The 23,868-nt window shown below is 43.2% G+C and overlaps 1 protein-coding gene across 1 annotated transcript in view; it reads left to right on the forward strand.

Moving 5' to 3' along the window:
- The window catches only part of SPTLC1 (serine palmitoyltransferase long chain base subunit 1), a 193,476-nt gene extending 184,555 nt beyond the window's left edge, over positions 1-8,921 (forward strand). The window contains exons 14-15 of the mRNA XM_082259354.1: positions 766-839; positions 8,448-8,921. Coding sequence (XP_082115480.1) covers positions 766-839; positions 8,448-8,541 — 168 coding nt within the window. The 3' untranslated portion in view covers positions 8,542-8,921. The remainder of the gene's footprint in view (positions 1-765; positions 840-8,447) is intronic.
- Positions 8,922-23,868: the final 14,947 nt, after the last annotated feature.

Raw genomic sequence — 23,868 nt, forward strand, 5'->3', positions numbered from 1 at the left:
AACATCAGAGAAAGGGATTTTACGTTAAGACAAAAATCCTGTTGTTTTTTTTTTCAAATAGGGCTCCTGTGTCCTGGTTAAGGGCACCTATGTTTAGCTTTGGGTTATTTTCACCACCCCTCCCCTCGTTTTTTCCTTTTGGCACTGCTTTTGGATGTCCCGGTAGTTATGATTTATGGAGTGCTGTGTCCGTCGATGAGCGAAAGAGAAAATGGGATTTTTGAACTTGCCGTAAAATCCATTTCTCTGAGTTCGACAGACACAGCACCGGCCCCTCTATGGAGTTCTGACACTTCTAATACTGCTTGCTACTAAATTGATTACCTAGAGCAGAGAGGGGGGTTATATACCAAGCTGAGGACAGCCCATGAGTGTTTTTTTGTTCTGCCTAGTCCTCCTGCAGGAGGCAATATAAGCCAGTAGTTATGATTTATGGATGAACTCCATAAACTCGAACTCAGAGGAAATGGATTTTATGGTAAGTACAAAAATCCAATTTTTTTTATGTTTAACATAGCAATACCTGGAAAATGGGCCAACCTGAAGTAATGTAGCAGGACTTAATTTTCTGACTATTGTTCCACTTTAATATACAAACACTTAGCATGGAGAGAGAGCAGCACAAGTGTATGGTTGGTGTTTTCATTACTTATAGAGGAGGAGGGACAGTAGTCATTGGACTCAGATATTGCTTATGATTCATTGCCATAGTTTCTGTGCAATATCTTTTTATAATACCTTAATCATAATTAATTTGTTTTGCAGTGCATGAATAGGAAAATTGCCTTAACCCAAGCTCGTTATTTGGAAAAAGAAGAAAAATATCTTCCACCGCCAAGGTTAGTATTTGTACTTGTAGTTGTATTTTCAGTAGAGCTTGTTATTACTTTTCTAAATTGCTAAAAACAAACATCAAGATTAAGCCCCGGTTCACACTTATGCGATGCGGGAAGGCTGCGAATTCGCAGCCTGTTCCCGCATCGCAAACGCACCCCTGGCAGTTCACACTGCCATATGCGATACGCTGGGGGTGTCAATGTAATCTTAACGACACCCCCAGTTTGATCGCATATCGCAGTGCGATCTTGCAGTTCGCACAGGATCGGATCGCACAAGTGTGAACCGCTGTGCGATCCGATCCTGATGCGGCTGCAAAAAAGAGTCCTGTGCGTCTTTGGTGCGGTGCGAATTTAGCCATACAAAGTGTATGGCTAAACTCGCACCGCACAGCCGATCGCATGTAATGAAGGAGCAGTGCGCTCCGACATTACATGCGATCGCCGCAGCCGCATCAGTGTGAACCGGCACTAAAGGGATGTTTTTTTGGATGTTTACCTGATATTAAACCAGGTAGATTTATTTTGATTTAGACTATTGCGATGCGGGAACCAGGGCGATTCCAATGTGGGTTTCCGCACCATGTGTCTCTCGCAGGCAGTACACGCTGCCCTATGTGAACTGGTGTGGGTGTCGATACAAAGTTAATGGACCCCTCCAGATCGGATTGTGGTGCGAACTGCCAAATGGTGCATAAATCGGATTGCATGGGTGTGAACACCAATGTGATCTGATTCCAGTGCGGACCAAAAAGGGTCCTGCACCGTTTTGGTGCGATTGGAATGCAAATTCAGCTATACAATCTGTATGGTTGAATTCACATCCCAAGTGATATGCACAGCAGTGCAGTGTGATGTCGAACATCACAATAGTGTGAACCCAGCCTTAATGATTGAAAATGTATGGCTACAGAAAACTCTAGACAAATGTCCATATGATATGCAAACGGTTATAATTACAGAACTGTTATTCTTACTGAAAGCCTGCACATGTCGGCACACCTACAGTATGCTATAAAAAGTTTATTCCCAAAAAGTATGATGTTTTTTACAACCTAATATTAGATTAATTGGTCTTTACTTTCTGAATTTAACTGCTTTAAAATAAGGCAATTTTTCTTTAATTTTTACCTTTAGAAATCTGTCGCCTGCTTTTTTGTTTTTCACGTTCAAGCAACCAAACCGTTCACACCTCTAGGATTTTATTAAAACCCAATATTGCCAGTTGAAAGGCTTTTTCAGTCAATTTCCACCCTAGTTTTGATTATTCTGTCTATGAAAATGGCAAAACAGTGGAAAATGTAGGTGGCAGATTGCTTTGGACCAATCAGTTCTATATTTTTAAATTAAAAGCTGACATAAGATCCAAACTAGCAAAGTCCATGCCAGCCTCATTTTTCTTTGGAGTGGTCTTCAGAGATCCCAATAGCTGTAAATTTCATACTGTTCTTCATGCTGTTACTATTGCTGTCTGAATAAAACCAAAAGGACTTTCTATTTTATATGTTACCCACTTACTGCTACAGGGCAGCCGTCCTGTGCAGAATCACGTGTATATATACATGATTCTGCACTTCGGCTTAGGGGAGTGCGCTGGCCTGCTTCTGCTGGGATCACTCACAGCAGAAGTTGATCTGTGAGTGCTGGGCACTGAATGTCTGCCAGCACCCACCAATCGTCCAGCAGAAACACAGAACAGCGATATTGCTATATAAACAAGGCAGCTGTCCATTCCAACAGGGGGGAATGGATACATTTCTCTATTGTTAATTGACAGATGCAGCACCATATCTTCTTGACCATTGGGTTATGCTGCCCCCTGCAGGAGTAGGACACTAGGCAGGAAAAGGCTTTACCACGCCTATGGGGCAGTCCCTGCAGAGCCCATTTGAAGCAATCCAAACCATTAAGTATCTGTTTTTCACTCCCAGTGACGGCAAGTACCATCACATATCCCCCCCAAAGGTAGACTAACCAGGTACCAGACCTCCAATCGGTCTGTGCCTGAGTAAGTCGGTTAACAAGTCCCAAAGAGTCAATCCATTATGGCAGCTTCCTTGACAAAGTTCCACATAGTTTGTAAGTTTGTCCCGGCAAGGCGCATGGAGCTCTCATAGCCGATAAGTCTGTGGAAGTCTGGTTTGGGCAGGCCAGACTGGGCTTCTTGGTCACCTTGTGTCCCTAATAGACACAGGGTGACTTACACATAAGAGGGGTCTAGGGGGCTGAGAGAGGGATTTCCCAATCTCTCTAAGATAAGCAGTGTTCCACGGGCCCCCTAACCAAAGTGACATTTCTCCCCTTTCGGAAGGAGACTAACACAGAAGGGGACCCCAAACGGGTTGACTTTGAAGTTAGTCTGTAGTTCAAGTCCCCCAAAGTCTGTACCTACACAGTACCCCAAACAAATTGTCCCAACGGGGCATTACTCACCCAGCCAACCTCTGCCTCTCTCGTAGAACATACCCGCTGCGGGATAGAAGCGTGGACTGGCCCTTCTCCCTGGGGTCCTTTCAGCTGCTGGAGAGAAGACAGGGGGGCTGTGCTCACGCCCTTGCTGTTGGGGACCTGGGCCGACTGCCCAGCATCCCTGGGATATAGAGGGGAAGACCGCAGTCCCATCCACTACCACAGGAACTCCATATTTTCTTAATTGAGGGCAGAGGCCAGCCCCACTCTGCTCTGTTGCCAGCTCTTCTGCTGGGTTGGTGTCATCATTCTGGGGCACCGTCTGCTGCTGGGAAGGGGAGTGGGCTGCTACATCATCCTTACCCTCATCTGGCGGTTGGGACAACCTTTCTCTGGTGCTGTCTCCAGATGTACAGATCCTGGCTGGGGAGGGAAGACAGTTTCCTCCGCTCTGACTGACTGTTGGGGAGGGAGGGCAACAACCTCCTCTCCCTTCTCACCCTGGGCCTTGAACTCCCTTCTCACAGGTGTGGGGCAGAGGTCGTTGACTCTGTCTGCTGCCAGCGCTTCAGCTGGGTGTAGAAGATTCACTTCATCAGCTTGTTGCTGGGGCAAGGGGCCGATTTCCCCGGCTTCTTGGAACTCCCTAGCTGTTGCGGGTGCTGGGCAGAGGTTGGTAGCACTTTGCCCTGTTGCCAGCACTTCTGCTGGGGACTCCACATAATCCGCTTCGGCTAACTGTTGGGGAGGGAGACTGGCTTCCTCTGCTCCCAGACTGTGGATCTCTCGCTGGGGAGAAAGGATGACCACCTTCTCCGAACTGTGTAGCTGCTGTTGGGAAGTGATCACCACCTTCTCACCCCTGAGTCTCTTCTCTCAAGGAGGCTGAAGCTGCTGTTTGTGTTGGGCAGCGCTCAGTGATGTTAGGCCCTGATGCCAGCTGTTCTGCAGGAAAGTAAACTGAAAAGTCAGTGGCCTTGCACACATCTTCTTGGGTCACCAATTGTTGCAGGCAGAGGTCAGCAGTGTAATGCCTGGATGCCCGCTCCTCTGCTGTAGGCACACTGGGATGTTCCTCCTCAGCAGAAAAGTCTATTAAATCCCTAGCCACTGAAAGTCCAAGGCATGGGCTGGTGGCTCTCTGGCCCAGTGCCAACACTTTGGCAGGTGATTTATCCTCCATATCCTCTTCCGATGGAAAGTCCATTAAATGTGTGATCCGTGGTTGGGGAATGAAGATGGCTTCCTCTTCTCCCATACCTTTATCCAGCGGCTGGACAGACGCATTCCTCCATCCAAGCTCGTCCTCTGCAGAAACAGGTTAGTCAAGGTGAGTCAGCACTTGCTGCATCCTCCATAAGACCGCCGCATCCAAAACCTTGGGTGCAGGTGAGCAAAGCACACTATTACTGTGCCACATTGACGATTCTTCAGTCAGGATTTCTGGACTATCAGCTAATACTTCTGGATATTCCCAGGCAAGGGGAGACCAGGCCTGGCGCTGAGCAGAGTCTAGCAGCCATATGTAGGCGGTCTCCAGCTCCCATTCCTTAACAGCCAAAAACTCCAAATCTTCCAGTGCCCAGAACACTTCTGAGATGTTCAGGCTCTCTTCTCTGTAATCCTCAATTTCCTCTAACCACCACTCCAAATCGTTCCCAAAGTCGGGGTCCTTGGACAGCCTCTCTAGTAACAGCCCCGGGCCGCCATAGCAAAAGCCTTCCGTTGGGCTGTCATCCACTGTCCATGGGCACACTTGGGTTACACACCAGCAGAGGTCTCTGTAGCTCTCGTTCCAACCGCATCTCCACCTGGACCAGCCTGCTTAACTCGGCTTTTCATTCCTTGTGCGGTTGTCTCCCCAAAAACACCATTCAAACTTCGTACTGCAACCAGTACCTTTCCTGGAAGGAGGGGAGGACTTTTCCCTGGTGTCGTTGCTCATGAGCTAGCGCTTCCTTCCAGAGTTCCCAGCGGTTTTAATCATACCATCCTAGCAGGACCTTCTCTGACACTGGTCCCCTGTGCTGTTCCACATCTCTCGCAACCTCCTTCCGAATTCCTCTTCCATGGCATCTGATATCTGTACCTCTCCTCTTCTGCTATCCGGACCTTGGATCCTGGTGCAGGTTTGGATGTCCCAGACTGCAGGAAGCATCCCACCGCTTGCCACCAATGTAATGGAACCGCAACCCACACTGTACTTGTGGACTTCCGTCAGTATACGGCTTCCTCCCAGTCGTGAACATAAATATCAAATTTTCCAGCCGCCCCCCATACAAAGCTAGCCGACAACTTAGCTTGTACTGGAATATTTTCCTTTATTGAACAGTTTCACACTCAATTCATACATACATGAGCACATCCCCCTCCTAATCAGATTACCACACACAGGTCAGGGGTTGCCTGATTACATTATCATATGCAGATGAAATTGTATACAGAAATAGACTTCACCTAAACTAATTATCCAGCCATCCGAACAGAACATTATGTGAGTTCATTAACCTTTAACAATCGAACAGACAGGCTTAACAGAATACATGTCTCACCTCAATACTCAAACAATAGGGAGAGCCTGTCTCTGACATTGAAGTTCAATACACATTATCATAAGTAAACACGGAACCCATTTGAAGCAATCCAAACCATTAAGTACCTGTCTTTCACTCCGTGATGGTGAGTACCGTCACAGAACAATAGAGAAAACTGGATTTTGTTTTACCCTAAAAATTTGACAGATGCAGCACCTGCCCCACTAATTATGAAGGGGATGGCATTTTTTTTCTTAAAAACAATGCTTGCAACAAAACTGAGGGCTATAGCAGAGAGAGTGGGTGTATGCCTGCAGGCATAGGCGTGGTAAAGCTTTTTCTGCCTAGTGTCCTACTCCTGTAGGGGACAGCATAATCCAATGGTCAAGAAGATATGGAGCTGTGTCTGTCAATGAACTTTAGATAAAAGGATTTTACGGTAAGACAAAAATCCAGTTTTGTGTCCCTGCAAAGGGAGTAAATTCCATCCCTTCCCTGAGTGAAAGCAGCGCACACAGTAAGTAAAACACTGGCTAGGCACACAGTTAACGCTTTGATCACCCCTACATGTTTAACCCCTTCCCAGCCAGTGTCATTAGTACAGTGACAGTGCATATTTTTTAGCACTTAGCACTGTATTCGTCCCACTGTCAGTTTCAGACTGCTGCAATATCGCACTCCCGCTATAAGTCACTGATCATCGCCATTACTAGTATTAAAAAAATAAATACAGTATATATCCCATAGTTTGTAGACACTATAACGTTTGCGCAAATGAATCACTATACGCTTATTGGGAATTTTTTTTACCAAAAATATGTAGCAGAGTACGTATTGACTGTAATTTATGAATAAATTTGATTTTGTTCCCAATTTTTTTTCAATTGTTTTTATTGGATATGTTTTACAACAAAAAGTAAAAAATATATATATATTTTTTCTCAAAATTGTTGGTCTTTTTTTATTTATAGCGCAAAAAATGAACGCAGTGGTGATCAAATACCACCAAAAGAAAGCTCTATTTGGGGGGGGACATACATTTTATTTAGGTGCAGCGTTACATGACCACGCAATTGTAATTAAAGTAATGCAGTTCTGTATTGCAAAAAATGGCCTGGGGATAAATCTTGCGGAGGTCAAGTGGTAACTTTGGTAGTCTTAACTGAGCTTGGCTACTATTTATTTATTTTTTTTATTCCTTACTATGTAGTAATGGTTCTTGTAAGATGCTAAAGTGAATCTAGCACTAATATGGTCCTCCATGGTCCTCCATCCAAATAACAGGCCACATATCGAAGACCCTCAACTCTAATTCCAGCCTCCCAATCATTAAGCCCTGCCGTGGGTGAAATATGTTGAGAGCATGACTCAAGATTGGGAACGAGCAGTGTACTTTGGCCGGAGCTAAACGTCTTCAGTGTGTGGCCTCGTGTTTGGGTGGTGAAAAGAGAGCAGACATTAGGGCCTTGGCACCTGGCTGATAGCAGTGAATTCACAAGGATACAGGCTGGTATGTGAGAGGTGAAAGGGTTTAGGTTTGTCTTACAGCACTAGTGTAGGTTTCATCAGCAATTCACCCACATTCTGTATGATCTCCCTGCTGAAAATGCATTCCAAGTACCTTTTTTACCCACCTCAGCTCTTAGCCCCACTACGCTATTTTACTGGTAATTGCGTGGTCATTCAACGCTGTACCAAAATGAAATGTATATGATTTGGTATACACAAATAGAGCTTTCCTTTGGTGGTATTTGTTTACCACTTTTTTTTTTTTTTTTTTTTTTTGCTCTATAAACGAAAAAATACCATGCATTTAAAAAAAAAAAAAAAAAAATTATATTTTCCTTCTTGCTATAAAACATCCAATAAAAAAAAAAAAAAAAATAAAAATAAAAAATTTTTCATGAATTAATGTATTCTGCTACATGTGTTTTGGTTAAAAAATATGAAGTGCGGTGAGCAATCTGACACTAACTTACACTGGGTGGGAACTGACTTACTGCCATTGACATCACCAGTGACGTTAATAATATACACTGTCACTGTATTAATGACACTGGCTGGGAAGGGGTTAACATCTCTGGTAATCAAGAGGCTTAAGTTTTAATTTGTGTAATGTGTGCTGCTTTTTACTAAACATCTTTGTTTCTTCTAAGAAACAGAGAGCCTGTTCCCTCTGTACAGAGCCGTGTGTTGATTGTCAGCCAAGGACTCTGGGCTGTGATTGGACACAGACAATCAGCAGGTCCCGAGCATGAACCATTGGTTGGGCCCTGCTGACAAACCTCCGCTGTGTACAATCGCAGCAGGGGGTGCACGCACACACCCTAACCCGGAAACCCCTGCCTATACGAGCCCACCCGTCTTCAGTACATTGCGGGCTTGTGGTCTCCGAGTGGTTAAATGCTAGTGAATAAAATGTTTTTAATGTCTAAAGTGGTAGTCTGGATGTCTTAACACCAGGGTTCAATACATCAGTGACATTTTAGTGTTGGTTCAGTTTTAATTAGCTACAGAGTTGTTTTATCATAAACATAAGCAAAAACATAAATGCCCTCTACTAGAAAATCTTCTGAGCAGGTAATCGCTTTTAGTCTGTACACATCGCATATTTAAACATCTAATATATATGATCTTAAAACATTCTCTCTTTTTGGGTTTTTTACAGCATAAGAGTGATAGTCACTATAGAGCAAACAGATGAAGAACTGGATACAGCTGCCTCTGTGATCAAGCAAGCTACATCTTTAATACTAAATTAAATTGTTTTTTTGGGGACAATGCATCTCTCTTAATTTGAGCTTGTCCTGATGATGGTAATCTCTTCAACGGTATAAGGAATCGAGACCGAAGTGCTTGCATATCGAATGATGAAATGTTAGAGCAGCGTACATTTCAGGACTAAGGGGGAGATTGGGCAGTCAAACTGCCGAACAAATATAGCAGAAAACCAAATCATGGTACATGCACTTATGTTGTTGTGTGCCTTTTTTACTGCTGTTACGCTGTGATTTTTCTACTTTTTTAATAACTGTTTACAGAAACAAAAGGTGACTTATCCCCTATCGTATATCTGCAAGTGCACGATAGCATCACTTTGGAAATTTTAATGTTTCTTTTAAGCTCTCAAAAATGCCCTTCGTGTAATTAAATGTCAATGTTTTTTTTTTTTTCTTTTTTATTATTACAAACTGCAAACTGTATGTGTCCGCATTCAGTGGGGATGTAAATATTTCAGCTGTATATTAATATACAGATATATACTCATTTGGAGATGCATAATGCACTGCTTCCAATTAAAACCAATAATAATTTGAGTTGTTAATTTTGTTTGTGTATAAAAATATGGATTTACAGACTTTTATAAACTAATGCATTTTCTTACATTATAGTCTATCATAACTTTTTACAATGCTACTGTAAGCTCCATTTTTTTGGTGTAAAGCACTGTGATTTCATTACGCTTGAAAGTGACAATATGTCGCTGCTACAAACTTTTAATGAGCAATTTACAATTCCATCAACACTAAATATAGCATAGAGTCTGGGGTTATAGCACAAAGTTACTCTGGGCTTTCCTGCAAGTGATCGGAATTAAACAGTGTTTTGTTTTTTAGGGACCTGAATTGTATTATATTAAACCGATGAGGGAAGTGTATTCTATTCAGAAACATGTAAGATAATTATGATTATTTAATACAATTAGTGTGAATTATCAATGTTTGCTGACCCAGTCAATCCTATAGGGAAGATCTAGAATAGCAGACTTAAACATGCTGCAAATAATATTTTCACAAAGGTGTTCTGTTGCTATCAGTGTACCTTCTTTTTTTTTTAATTTCATTTAAAGTTTTTTAGTTAAATATTTCAGTCTGTACTTCACAGATTTTTGTTAAACCCAATCTAGGGACAAAGTAAGTGTATTTCCACTTTTGCAGCCAAATTGGGGAAAACCCCATTATATGTTTGCTGTATGTTCATATTCACTTACCATACTTAAAATGATCATCTTTTAAATATGTTTTACCTTTCTAGGCATTTGCTTGGAGCAGGCATTGGTAGACTATAAGCAACAAGCTACTTTGAGCAATTTGAGATGAGGGGTACACCTGGGGGGAGATTTACTAAAACTGGAGCACTCAGAGTCTGGTGCATGGTAGCCAATCCGCTTCTAACTTCAGCTTGTTCAATTAGGCTTTGACAATACTATCTGGAAGCTGATTGGTTTCCAATCAAAGTTGCTCTAGATTTTGCTCATCAATCCCACTGACTTTCCCCTCAATAACATAAATTGTAGAAGCACACCTTCTAGGTCTTTAACCTTTGTTAGGGCATACAATGGTCAAATCTAGTTTACAACTGATCATGAGATTTGCCAGCACAGTACAAGACAGGTTTAACATCTGCATGGCAGAGAAAAACTTCACTTTTTTGCATTTTCAGCAGAACAAGTAAAATGTTATGAAATGAGCTATGCTATTAGAATATGTAACAAAGAGAAAAGTAGGTGCATCCCAATTTGGCTGCAAAAGTGGAAATACACTTTAACCAAATTTAAATTCTGAACAGATGGCAGTGGATTTTATTGTGGAGCCTTTAAGGCTGGCCATGCATGTCTAATCTTCTTGTACAATTTTCCTTTCGATTTACCAAACACCTCACACTACATAGTTTAAGGTGAATCTAAAGGAAAATTGTACAAGGGAATTGAACATTTATGGCCAGCCTTAGTCCCAGTTTCTTTCAGCATTGAAATGGAACATTCCTCTACAATGAGGAGTTTCATGACAAGTGCAAACAGTTGAACTGTTTCTAAGCAGTAATAGGACCCTGTTTGACCAAAACACAGGTTTCCATCCACACACCTAAATCTTTACAGGAGCAGCACCATACTTTTGTAAACCTCAGGAACAGAAGCATGTCTTTAAAAGGATTTGCCTTTTTAATATACCCAGGGATTCTGAGCATCTTTACAGGTAGAATCTCTTACCTCTATATTCTCATTAACTGTGATTTGATAACTTTTATCACAGATCCAGGCCAGTGTAAACACTGCTTTGTAAACATTCCAGCAGTCTGCACTGTCCACACGCTTTAGCATGCCTCAGGCCATGACATACAGAGAGGAGGCATCCAAAATGCATCTGGTTGTACATTCATTTTCACAATTGGCTATCTGGAAACCTATAGAAAGTGGTATTCCAAGGGGGTTTGCCTAATTTATTTAAATTCATGTGAGGGCTGCCTGCTTTTAACAGTTTCTAATTAGATCCTTTAGTGCAGTGTTTCGCAACCTTTCTTTAAGTCAAGGCACCCCTTAAAATTCTAAACAATCTCAAGGCACCCTTTAAAAAATTATGGACGCTCTTGAGGCATCCCATTCTAAAATGTAAAAAAATATCTAATAGCTTTACACAATGCAGCAACATCCACACGTAGGACACCCAACTTTAGAGGTGATTTATTCTTCCAAACCAAATACACTTTTGCACACTGGTACGGACTAGTATTCCAATGTTTCTCTTCTCCCTTCTCTCTCCCCATCAGTCAGCTAATGTCACCCCAGTGCTGAGGGAGAGGGGCACAGGAGGTTCAAATAGGGATGCTGTGGAGGAAACGGACACATCCTCCTTATCAACCGATGACATCATTGGTTATTAGGATGCCAGTGTCTAGAAAGTCGTAATGATTCATGATGAAAACCCATGGCTTTGTGTAACTAAAAGGCAGGCTTTATCCACCTGCTGGCTTGTGCGCTGTTTTTTGATACATTTTTAGGCATTTAGCCAAGGCATCCCTGAAGAAACCTCAAGGCACCCCAGGGTGCCTGGGCACCCTGGTTGAAAAAGGCTGCTTTGGTGCAAGTGGAATCCAACCTTTTGACTTTACTGGAACACATTGGAAGAGGAGGAATTGTCTTGGGCCACACACAAAATATTCACTGAACAATCCGGATAGCTGATGAGCAGAAAAAGTCAGGCAGATCAAACTAACACATTAGTATCTGCTTTAAAGGATTTAGTAGCAATTCTGAATGAATCCATTCTGAAGTGCTCATCAGATATTTTGGTTCTAATTTTCCCTTTGTGTGCTTTATCCTTGAAAATAGTTGCTCACAAATATGGATGCTGCCGAAAACTGATGACATGAATAAGGCGTAATTGTGCAGAGTGGGAGATTTTTTGGGAAGATAAAACTTGTAAAAGTCCAGAAAAGAGACACTGTCAAATATTTCTTTGGCAGCATGTGTTTTACGAAGTGTAAACACATTTTTACAAAAAAAAGTTACTTAAAAATGTTGATTTTTTTTAAGTTAACGATTTTGTGTTGGGCTAGATTCATTGCCACATGTGGCCCTTGAGTCGCAGGTTGGACACCTCTGCTTTAGTGATTACATAAAAGCACACTGAATACTTATAAAACAAAAAGGACTAATGTATGACTTCTGGTGCAGAAAACACTGAATCTGGTAATCTCTACGCTGTACTGTTAAGCAGTACAGACTGCACACAGACTATATGTAAGAAAGCAATGTTTACAGTGGCCTAAACCAGAGATTATTGATCTGGTCACAAATGGAAAGAACACTTAAAGGTATGAGGTTCTATCTGCAACGTCTCTAAATGTCCCTGGCTGTATTAAAAGAGCTAATGTATGTTAAAAGTAAAGTTTTCCCTTATTGAAAGTTTTTTTTTCTTTTACTAGATCAGACATGCCATGCTGGGTAGCTTTGAGAAAATGTTCACAGGGAAGTCGGCCATGAGTGAGCCAGTGCAAATAATTATGGATTGTGTATATTATGGCAGGGGAAGTACTTCAGTATCTGACACATAAGTTGGCCTTATGATGTTTGATTCCTGTGAGAAAAACATTTCAAACCAAGCTATTTTGTCATATTTGTACCAACCATGGATAGAAGATTAGTCTAAATAGGTTACTTTTTGACAGTTTTCATGGTCTGTGCCCAGACCTGAAAATGCATGATGGAAGGAACAGCAAAGCTTCATCTAGAAAGGGCATTTGTTAAAAAAAAAAGAAATAGCTCATAGCAGTATATTTAAGACCTTGATGTCTATAAATACATTTCAGAAGGCTAAATATTTATTTGGGTATGTGGTCTGTTTTATATTGGAGGTTATTGGATCACTATGACAGAGTCATGGGTCTAAAATCCCAAGTCAGAAAGTACTATCTGCATTGGACTAAATGCACAGACTGCAGCATACACTGCCAAATAGTATTTCTATGTGTTTTTGGTAATATTGTCTAATTATTACTTGAGTGCACATTGTTGTAACCAGTACTTTATGGCAGATGTACGTTAAGGCTGGGTTCACTCTATTTGCAGAGTGGCTTGCAGCAGGGTGTCCGGTGCGTCCCTGTTCAGCATTTCAGGGGCGAATCGGGTCAGCATTTTTTGCCTGAATTTGGACCTGAAACAAATCCAAGCATGCACAAGACCCTTCTGCAATGTGCTCCGCGGCTGCCCCAGAGATGCATGAACCGGCTCCATTGAGAGTCGGTCACACTCTCCTGTCATACGAATTGGATGCGGAGAAACCTGCATCCAATTTGCATAAATGAGAACCCAGCCTTAAGGGGGAAAATGTGTATGCTGTAGGTTTACATTTGAAGCTGAAGAAGAAAAGAAAGCCTCCTTAGCACAGATATTTTGGAACTATAATGTGTAACTACCACTTGCAAATATTTTGTGTAAACTATTGTTGGCTCTGAAAAAAAAGTTTATATATGCAGGTCCTCCATAATCACGAAAGTGATGTTAAATAAACTGTAAGGAGATCTTTTAGTTACTATTGACCTTGCTTCTTAAAATAGTCTTAGTAACTGTGGCCACCATTAGAATCTTGTAATACTAATACATAAAAGCTATTGTAGCAAACCATGTTTTCCTTTTTTTTTTTTCCTGGCTCTTTAATGGTAAAACTGTTTTCTTGGATACTATGGTTTTTTTTTATTATTTTTTATTTTAATGTACGTTCTTTGTTTTTAACCAAATGTTGTAAAAGAAAGATAAAACTTATACTTATAAAGTCCTAATCCAGCTAAACATTTTTTTAATTATTTGATTGTATGGAGGGTTTACAACATATTTCAGGTTTTTATAGCAGTCTTTATCTCTGTCTGTGAGATTTCCCCTCTGCCCTATCACTCCCCTTTAAAAACACAAAATGCAATAAAACAAAATCAAATTTTCATTGCTGTCTGTATTCAAGTGCATAGATTTCCCCTTCTATCCCTCTAGAAGTGAGGGATACTTCTACATGAATATAGAGAGACAGCAGTAACAATCTGGCACAGGTATTGTTACACTTTATGCTATTTCCAAAATGTGTATTAAAAAAAGAAAATGGCTGAAGAGGACTAAATATATTCAGACTGACACCTGATCATAAATAATTGAAATTTGTGGTATCCCAACACAAACCACCAAAAAAAGCTTTCTGAAATGACGGAGTTTGTTTTGTACTGTGTGTGTGTATATATATATGTGTGTATATATATATATATATATATATATATATATGTATATATATATATTTGATTTTTTTAATCATGTGCCTTTTGTTGCTGCTAAAAACTAGCTATAAACGAGATTGAACTTTGTTAAAATAAAGTAGTTACAAACATAATATGACTTTTGTCTTTACTTTAACTACTTTGCTGTAATTTTAATGGTGCAAGTAATAATTCAAGTATCTTTTTATAGTAATCTTCAGATCTGCATGTGTTAAGAATGTTCATATACCTCTGTGAGCTGTTGGCTAGCAAGCTGAAAAACTAGCCTTTTAAAATTTCGAATATAAACAGAAAGTCGCCAGTAGTAGTTGATGGAATTTGACTGACTGGTTCCTGCTGCAGCCAACAGTAGTCACAGCAGGATTGTGTGGATGATTTGAAATGAAATGCTTGTAATACTTTTATGTGTAGGTGGTAAAGTATGGTCCTGGGTTTTATAGTTAACTGTCCCAACAACCCAGTATTTATTTGATTCTGTCTCTACCTTTTGCATTCATGGGTTTGATGTCTCCCCAATATTAGGGCTTGTTTACACTTCAAAATTTGTCATTGGACACTTTTTTTTTTTTTTTTTAGCACTCAATGTCAATCAAAGCCCCTATCACTAAATAATGGTAAGCTCACAGTCCTGCTCAAACATTGCATTTGCTTTGCTTTAAAAATTAAACCCCATGTTGCTTTCTTGGTGGTTTAAAGCATCTCGAAAGCCTCAGAAGTCTATGACAAAGCTCGCCAACAGCACCTGTAACTTTTTAGAGGTTTATTCAGAGTTAGCTTATCTTTGTTTTGGAGGTATTGCAGGTATGAAAAATCTTCAGATTCACTGGGAAACCAACAAGAGAACTGGAAAGATGTCATCAGCAGTCCCTTCCAGTTCATGTGTATATATTCTGGAAGTGTCTGGTGCAGATGTCACAGCTGTTGTGGAGCGGCAGGAAGGTGAGCAGGGTCTGGACTGGAGTGTAGCAACTAGGAAACACTAAAGCAGAGAGTGAGGACTGAGCGGCAGAGGATCAGCAGAGCTGGGGGTCCAGAGCAGAAGAAACTAGCAGATGTCGCACATGGTGTGCAGCATTGGAGCAATATAGCAGGAGGTGAGCGAAGACCAGAGCAAGGGGAGGATTAGAAAACCAGATAATCATCAGAGCTGAGAGTAAACTACTGAGTGGGGGATCAGCAGAGCTGGGAGTTACTATTGAGTGGGGAACCATCAAAGTCAGGTGCAGTATGTAAACACATTTACTGAAATATTCTTCGTATCAACTCAGTTTAAAAGCAAAATCTTTAGCAAACTCTCACAACCGTCTCGTGTCCGTGACAACGTCACTTCCGGTAACCTCCGTCCAAATCCTACGCGTTACGTCACGATCACGTGACTTCTTCAGGTCACTTCTTACCCTGAAGAAGTCACGTGATCATGACGTAATGCATTGTGTTTGGACGGAGGTTACCAGAAGTGACATTGTCACGGTCACAAGACGGTTGTGAGAGTTCGCTGAAGATTTTGTTTTTAAACTGGGAGTTGATGCAAAAATTATTTTAATAAATGTTTCTCTGTCGCTCATTGACAGACGTAGTCCTCCTTGATTAATATCAACTCGGGTTATACTGCCCTCTACAGGAGTAGGACTAGACAGGAAAGAAAACGTTCTGGCCACATCCTAGGGGCAGTCCCAGAGGGTATATCCTCTCACTTCCTGCTACAGCAAATCAATTTTTTCTGTCTAGTTAGGAGTAAGGACCTAGATTCCTTGCTAGGATCTTCGGTCCTGGCAGGATTTTTTTAGAAATACTTTTTTTTTTTAGACAGCTTTTTTTTTTTCTCCAGTGTTCCTGTGAGATCTTCAAGCAAGTACGCTGAAACTGGGCGACGGGCTGGATGTTGAGATCCAGTGGTCACCCCAGTTCAGCCTACGAGCGCGTGCAGGCCATAGCTCCGCGCTGGGTCGGCCGCGACATAGTCCCACTGGACGGGGACTGACCCTGCGAGTTAAATGTCTCGCCTGGACCCCAATGACCAACAGAGTCACGACGTCCGTATTGGTCGACAGCCCCCCCCACCCCGGTGGAGAGGGGTTCTGTCAGGAGTTGGCGCCCGCCTGGTTCCGGTATGGTGAGTAGAATGTTCCCCCTCTCCCCCTGTCGGGTTTGTTGGTGGACGCGGGCCCCTCTCTGGGATGGTCGGACACTCAGTTTCTGGGTCTCCCCTCTATCCTATAACAGGTCACAGATCCCCCAATTTGAGTGTGATTTTTGTGAATAGAAACCAGGAGGCTTGGTTTGGGAGCTGACTATCTAAAGTCACTATATGACTGTAAGGGTGACTGAAGTCAGTGGCAGACTACTAAAAGGCATTACTATTGAGGTATAGAGGTATCCTACCTGTCTAGTGTGTACACAGGCCGATGCCTATGCCTGAGTTACTGCAGCCACAGATCGCCATCCCTCCAGAAAGCCGGTCACTTCCACAGGCCGCACAGCCTCCCGCAGGCCGAGGCACTTCCACAGGCCGCACAGGCCGAATGCACACATCCCGCAGGCCGAATGCACACATCCCGCAGGCCGCTGCTAACTTGCAAGCCGCCGCTATCCTACACAGGCCGCCGCCATTTTCCTGCAGATCGCACGAGGCCGCCATATTGGCGTAGCCTCGTGTCTCCAGCATGGGGGCGGCCATGTTTGAGGTGACCAAACACCTCGTGGAGTAATTGGGAGGCGCCAGAAGGCGTGTAAAGGGGCGGAGCCGCCTCCTTGGCCCAGGGAAAGCAAGCCAAAGACTTCCTGTCTGTAATAGACAGTGCTGGAAGCAGGTTGATAAGAAACTTCTGTGCATCAGGTGAGCCTTGGGGTCTCTCTCTCTCTCTCTCTCTTTCTGAGGGGTCCAAGCAGGTAGACTGAGGGGCGCTACTGCGCTGGGGGACTAAGTTAAAAAGAGAAAAAAAAAAAAAAATGTTTTTTTTTCTTGCAATTAATTTTTTTGTGTTTGCTGGCAAGCGTCTTGTTACATGAACCCTGCCACACATGTATCCCCACCTGATCCCCTCAGGGTGGCCGCAGGACCCTCCAGTACCCCCACTTGTGATGATGCATTATCAGCAGTTTTGGAGTCTTTGGTATCCCGGGTGGAGGTAGCCTGTCAGGGACGGGGGTCAAGAAGAGCGACCTCCGCCTACCCCTATGTCATCTGATACCTCAGATACGGATTCTGAGCTGGTCATTGCAGTCCCTTTTCTGGGGTTGTTGTCTCAGGTACGGTCTCCTCAGACAGTGAGGAGGACGCTTCTGCCTCCGCCATAGCACAAGAAGCGTTGGTGGAAGCACTAGGTGTGTCTGTCCGGGAAACCTTAAATCTTGAGGTTACACCGGCAGAGGTAGCTGAGACTCGTATTCCTTTTTTGGTACTAGCAAGCCTACCAAAATGGTGAAGGGTTTACCTTGCCCAAATAGGGTCGTCCGTAAATGAGCCCTGCTATTTCCAAACGCATGGCTAGGCGCTATCATTTTGAGGAATCCCTCATTACAAAGATGGACGGTACCACCAATAGTGGACTCACCGATTTCCAGACTAAATAAAGCCACTGTTATCCCGTTGGATTGACAGAATGGGCCCCACCCATCTCTAGGGTGGGGGGACGTCTTCACCAGTTTCCGGATCCAAGGCTTTCCAGAATCCCGGATAAAGGGGTTCGCAAGGTCATATGGTCGGGATACAAGATCGAGTTTCGATCACTTCCATCAACGTTTTCGTTGCTTTTCCCAAAGATCATCCCTGGTTCCCACCAGGAGACTGAACTATCTGGGCCTAATTTTGGATACATCCTTGGAAAGAGTGTTTCTCCATGCGGAGAAACTCCAGAAGATTCAGTCAATGATTCGGATGTTGCTGTCCGTCAACTGGCTGGGATTGATGGTCGCCTCCTTAGAGGCAGTACCGTTTGCCCAGTCTCATACCCGAATTCTCCATAGAGGAGATTCTTCTCATATGGAATCGGAATCCCGATTCCCTGGACAATCGGATCCGATTGAGTGAGCGGACCAGGGAGGCTCTGGTCTGGTGGCTTCGGTCTCCGATGCTCAGCCAGGGGAAGTAATTTCTTCTGATAAATTCCAGGTTACCGATAAATGTGTTGGAACTGAGAGCGATCAGACTTTGTCTGATTTACTGGACCGAGCAGCTCCAGGGCAGCCCGGTTCGGATCCAATCGGACTATGCCACGGTCATGACTTAGGTCGATCAGCAAGGGGCACCAAGAGTGCCCTGGCGGCCATAGAAGTGGCCAACATTCTTATTGGGGGAACAGTTCCAGTTCTCTCCGCGATATTTATCACGGGGGTGGACAGGCAGATTATTTCAGCCGTCAGATTCTGGATCAAGAGGAATAGTCTCTTTATCCAGAGGTATTTCACCAGCTGTCCCTTCATTGGGGCACCCCGGATATGGATCTGTTGGTAGGTTGGCTCAACAGGGCTCGCACCCGCGATCCTCTAGCGGACGCAGCAGACGCGCTGAACGGCCTGTAAAGGCAGTATCAGCTACTATATGTCTTCCCCCCCCTCTCAAATTGCTGCTGAGATTTCTCCGCAGGATAGAGGTGGAGGGAACTCCAGTTATCCTGGAAATTCCGAGCTGGCCTCGTCAAGCCGGGTACGCCGACTTGGACAGGCTAGTCGCGGACGCTCCTTGGAGACTTCCTCTCAGGGAGGATCTGCGGTCTCAAGGACCGATCTTCCATCGTGCTTTACAGTCGCTGGTTTTAATGGCCTGGCTATTGAGACCCAGGTACTGAAGGACAGAGGGTTGTCCGCTTCAGTTATTCCTACTCTAATTAAAGCAAGGAAAGCGACTTCCAGCAAAGTCTATTATCGCACATGGAAGACTTATATCGCGTGGTGTGAATCTTTGGAATTTCCCCCACGTACCTATTCGGTGACCCGAATCTTGGCTTTTCTGCAAAAGGGGGTTGAGCAGAAACTATCCTTGAGCACTATCAAGGGTCAGGTTTCAGCATTAGCAATCTTCTTTCAGAAGCCTTGGGCTACTCATTCCTTGGTGTCTAGGGGGTGCGGCACTTGGTTCCGCAAGTGCGCGCGCCCTTACCGCCCTGGGATCTTAATTTGGTGTTTGTCGGTTCTTCAGAAACCTCCATTTGAAAATATCAGGGAGATTCCCTTGCTTACTTTATCCCAGAAGGTGGCCTTCTTGGTGGCTATCACTTCTGCACGCAGGGTGTCAGAACTGGCTGCATTATCATGCCATTCCCCATATCTAGTGGTTCATAGGGATAAGGTGGTTCTTCATCCGAAGCCATCCTTTCTTCCTAAGGTGGTTTCAGATTTTCATCTGAATGAAGATATTGTGCTACCTTCCTTGTGTCCTAAGCCCAATCATCCTCGGGAATGTGCGTTGCATTCCTTGGATGTGGTTCGGGCAATCAGGGTATACCTGAAGACTACGGAATCGTTCCGTAAGACAGATTCACTTTTTGTGATCACGGATGGCCCCAGAAAGGGGTTGCCTGCATCTGCCGCGACTATCTCCAAATGGATTAGACAGACGGTGGTACAGGCTTATTCTATTAAGGGTCGGAATCCTCCGTTCCGTTAAGGCGCACTCCACTCGAGCGCTCAGTACTTCCTGGGCCTACCGCCATCAGGCGTCAGTGGTCCAGGTGTGCAAGGCGGCTACCTGGTCGTCGGTTCATACCTTTACAAAATTTTATAAAGTTGATGTGATGGCATCGGCGGATGCCTCATTTGGCCGCAAGGTTTTGCAGGCCACAATTTGAGGAGACCGGTGGTCTACCTCGAGGGTTTTTTTCCGTTGGAATTTCAGTTGAGTCTCATCGTGTGATTGATGAGCCTTTAAAACTTCTAGTTGGCACCGGTTGGACCTTCTAGATTGGATTTTGATTTCCATTTTCCCACCCACCCTCATTTGTGGCACTGCTTTGGGACGTCCCGAGTTGATATTAATCAAGGAGGACTACGTCTGTCAATGAGCGACAGAGAAAAATGGATTTTTGTAAAATCTTACCGTAAAATCCTTTTCTCTTAAGCTCATTGACAGACGTAGTACCCGCCCCTCTGTTTTTGAGTTGGGTTGGGTTAAATTCTCTAAACACTGCTTTGTGACATAACTGATTTGCTGTAGCAGGAAGTGAGAGGATATACCCTCTGGGACTGCCCCTAAGGTGTGGCCAGAACGTTTTCTTTCCTGTCTAGTCCTACTCCTGTAGAGGGCAGTATAACCCGAGTTGATATTAATCAAGGAGGACTACGTCTGTCAATGAGCTTAAGAGAAAAGGATTTTACGGTAAGATTTTACAAAAATCCATTTTTACATACCGCACCATGAGCGTATCCTTTTGTACCCCCTTATTATCATATAGTGATAAGCTTACTATGCAGCCCTCAAGAGGAACAGCCAGGGATAGGGCTTGCACTGGATGGAAATTTATGCACCGAGGACATCTAGTGATGGATATTATTATTACCATACCTATGATAGGCTAATCTCAATGCAATTTTCAAGTCTAAGTCCAGGTGAGAACATAGAGAGCACAAATGGGGGCATGCAAAGGAAGAAGAGCATCCCATAAGAATTTTCCACACCGGTGAAGGGAGTCACTTATACATTCATCAAGGATCTATCTCCATTATTGATTTTTTGTTATTCATTCCCTTATTTGGATATAATAATTATCTTTTCTTTTTTTAACAGATGTGAATTAGGTACATTTGTTTACATACAGAGGACACATGTGATTTTGTTTTCGTTTTTCTCATTTCACACACACATTGATATGCTATGTTGCATGGTGCACTTTTTTAGATTTTCATTTGCACTTGTCACTTTATGATGATGAACTTTAAATGAATTAGTTTTTCACATATTAATTTGTCAGATATATGCATGCTGTGTTGTACTATTTGGTTTATGCACTTGAATCACTGATGTGTGTGTACATTATCTTTATGTGAAGTTATTACATTATCTGTTTAGTCTAAGGGCAGGGCAACGCTGTTCCCCACTATTTATATACCATCTATTGCTGAGGATAAGCTTTGAGTGGTAGCAGCAGCCCTATCTTATTATCTTCTTATTTTTAATATTTTTTCATTTCGGATCCCATCTGTTTTTTTCCAATTACTTTACCAATTATTTTATCATTTTTTTTACATTGATTTAGTCCTTTTTTAATTTTTTTACATTTGATAGCGCAATGTTTCACTCCTTTAGTATGGCTCCAGAATAATTGCTCTCACTCTGACGTTCGCGGTTGTGCATGTGTGGCGCCACCACTGTTTGCACACACATACCTACCAAAAAACATTTGCATTTGCGCGGGGAGCAGGGGGTGCTTTTACAATTTTTCCTATTTTAATTTCTTTTACACAAATGTTTTTTTGTTACAGTTTTTAATTTTTTTAAATTTAACTTTATTGATCTTGGAAGCAGGCCCCATGAGATAGCATCGGGCAGGTGACAAAGTCCTCTTTATGGAGACATCCGGGGTCTATTACAGCTTTAGAACCCCATAAAAGGGATCACTTTTACCTGAAAGACCACTTGTAAAAGCCACACCAAGCTCATGGCTAAAGTAGCAGCCATAAGCTTGCTTGGTCTCCTTGTTTACCATGCCCTTTATAAATCTACTATGGTAGACAAGTGGTTAATTAGCAAGCATTTAGATAAAATAATTTAGTGCTTTTCCCCCATCTCCCTTCCTTACTGTGTGTGTGTGTGTGTGTGTGTATGTATATATATACCCTAACCACTTCAGCCGCGGAGGATTTGGCTGCTCAAAGACCAGGCCCTATTTTGCGATTCGGCACTGCGTGACTTTAACGGACAATTGTGCGGTCATGCGACACTGTACGCATTTTTTCCCCACAAACAGAGCTTTCTTTTGGTGGTATTTGATCACCTGTATGATTTTTACTTTTTGCGCTATAAACAAAAAAAGAGCGTCAATTTTTAAAAAATAATATTTTTCAAATTTTTTTATATGAAATTCCCCCCAAAAAAATGTAAAAATCAAAATTTTTTAACATTTTAGGCTAATTTTGTTTTCTGCTACATATTTTTTGGCATATTTTGATTGGTTTGCGCAAAAGTTATTGCGTTTACTAACTAAGGGAAAGATTTATTATTGTTTTTTTTTTTTTTTAACTAGTAATGGCGGCGATCTGCGTTTTTTTTTTTTATTTTTTTGCGGGACTGCGACATTGCGGCGGACAGATCGCACCCCTGACTAACATTTTTTACACTTTTGGGGAGTACCAGTGACATTACTACAGTAATCAGTGATATACATATGCACTGTTACTGTAAAAATGACACTGGCATTAGAGATCAAGGGGTTAAGTGTGTCCCTAGGGGCGTGCTTCTAACTGTAGAGGGGCGTGGCTTTTGATGTAACCACAGAGACATACGATCCTACATAGCAGGATCGTATGATCTCTGCTGTTTCACCAGGGAGAATGACAGGCGGCTCTGTTTACATCAGCCACCTGCCTTTCTCCCTCTCCAGCGGGAGATCGCGAGTGGCCGGCGGACATCCGAGCCACTGGTCACTTGCGCGGGGACCTCAGTGAACGAGTGGGGGCGGGAGCGCGCTCGCCCCCTACAGGCTCCTAGGCGAGCGCCGTAGTACTATTATGACCATGTGTGCATTGGCTGCTGTTATGCACATTCTGCAATCTGTTCAACAAAAATATTGAACAAGAAAATGGCCAAAAATTATTTTTTAAGTGTAGCAATATTTCCAGACATTGGGCCTGATGTGGGTCTGCCATGGTTACCGTTACCACCAACAGCACATTTAAGCTTGTTGCCCAAGTGTGAGATCTGAAACAATGAACAGCCCGGCATCTTTGGTTTTTAGTTTTATTGTAGGAACTTGGATGGGTGAAAGGAATGAGTGGGATACTCCTCTGGCTCAACCAGGTACAAATCTGGGACACTTGAGAAAAATGCCACCTAGTGCTGTCTTGGCGCCAGCTGAATGCTGACCAACGCTTATTGATGCTTGTAAACCTGACTTGCGGTCTGTGCACTGAAACTTGACTTCTGATGCTTCCTCACAGCTCAAAAGTCCTGTGCACTGCTCCCTGTAGTTCTTTCTGACTGAGGTAGCCACTAGCAATGATGCTGCAACACTTAACACTTTACATTTCAGGACACAACCACTGGCACCCCCTTTACTCTAGCTCCTGGATCCCTCTGACCTTCTCCGGAGCGGTCCCCTCTCCTAGGCAGACCCCAGGGGCAGTTTGCAGTACTCACGACTCAGAATGCTTTCCTGAAACTCGACCCCAACGCTCCACTGGTCATCAGCACACCTGGATCCTTCTCTGCAGCTCAGCCCTGTGTCCACTCAGGCCAGCTGCCTGGGACATCCGATTCTTCCTGACAGAAGGAGAGACAGCCATCACCTCCCTCCCAGGACTCTGCTTCCCGCCAAAGACAATCTGTCACGTGCTCCCCAAAGACATACCCTCTCCCAGAGTGCTGTGTGGCAGAATCTGCCCTTCCAGGATGGATACAA

This window comes from Pelophylax lessonae, assembly GCF_965119305.1.
Source record: "Pelophylax lessonae genome assembly, chromosome: 1".
Classification (NCBI taxonomy): Eukaryota; Metazoa; Chordata; class Amphibia; order Anura; family Ranidae; genus Pelophylax; species Pelophylax lessonae.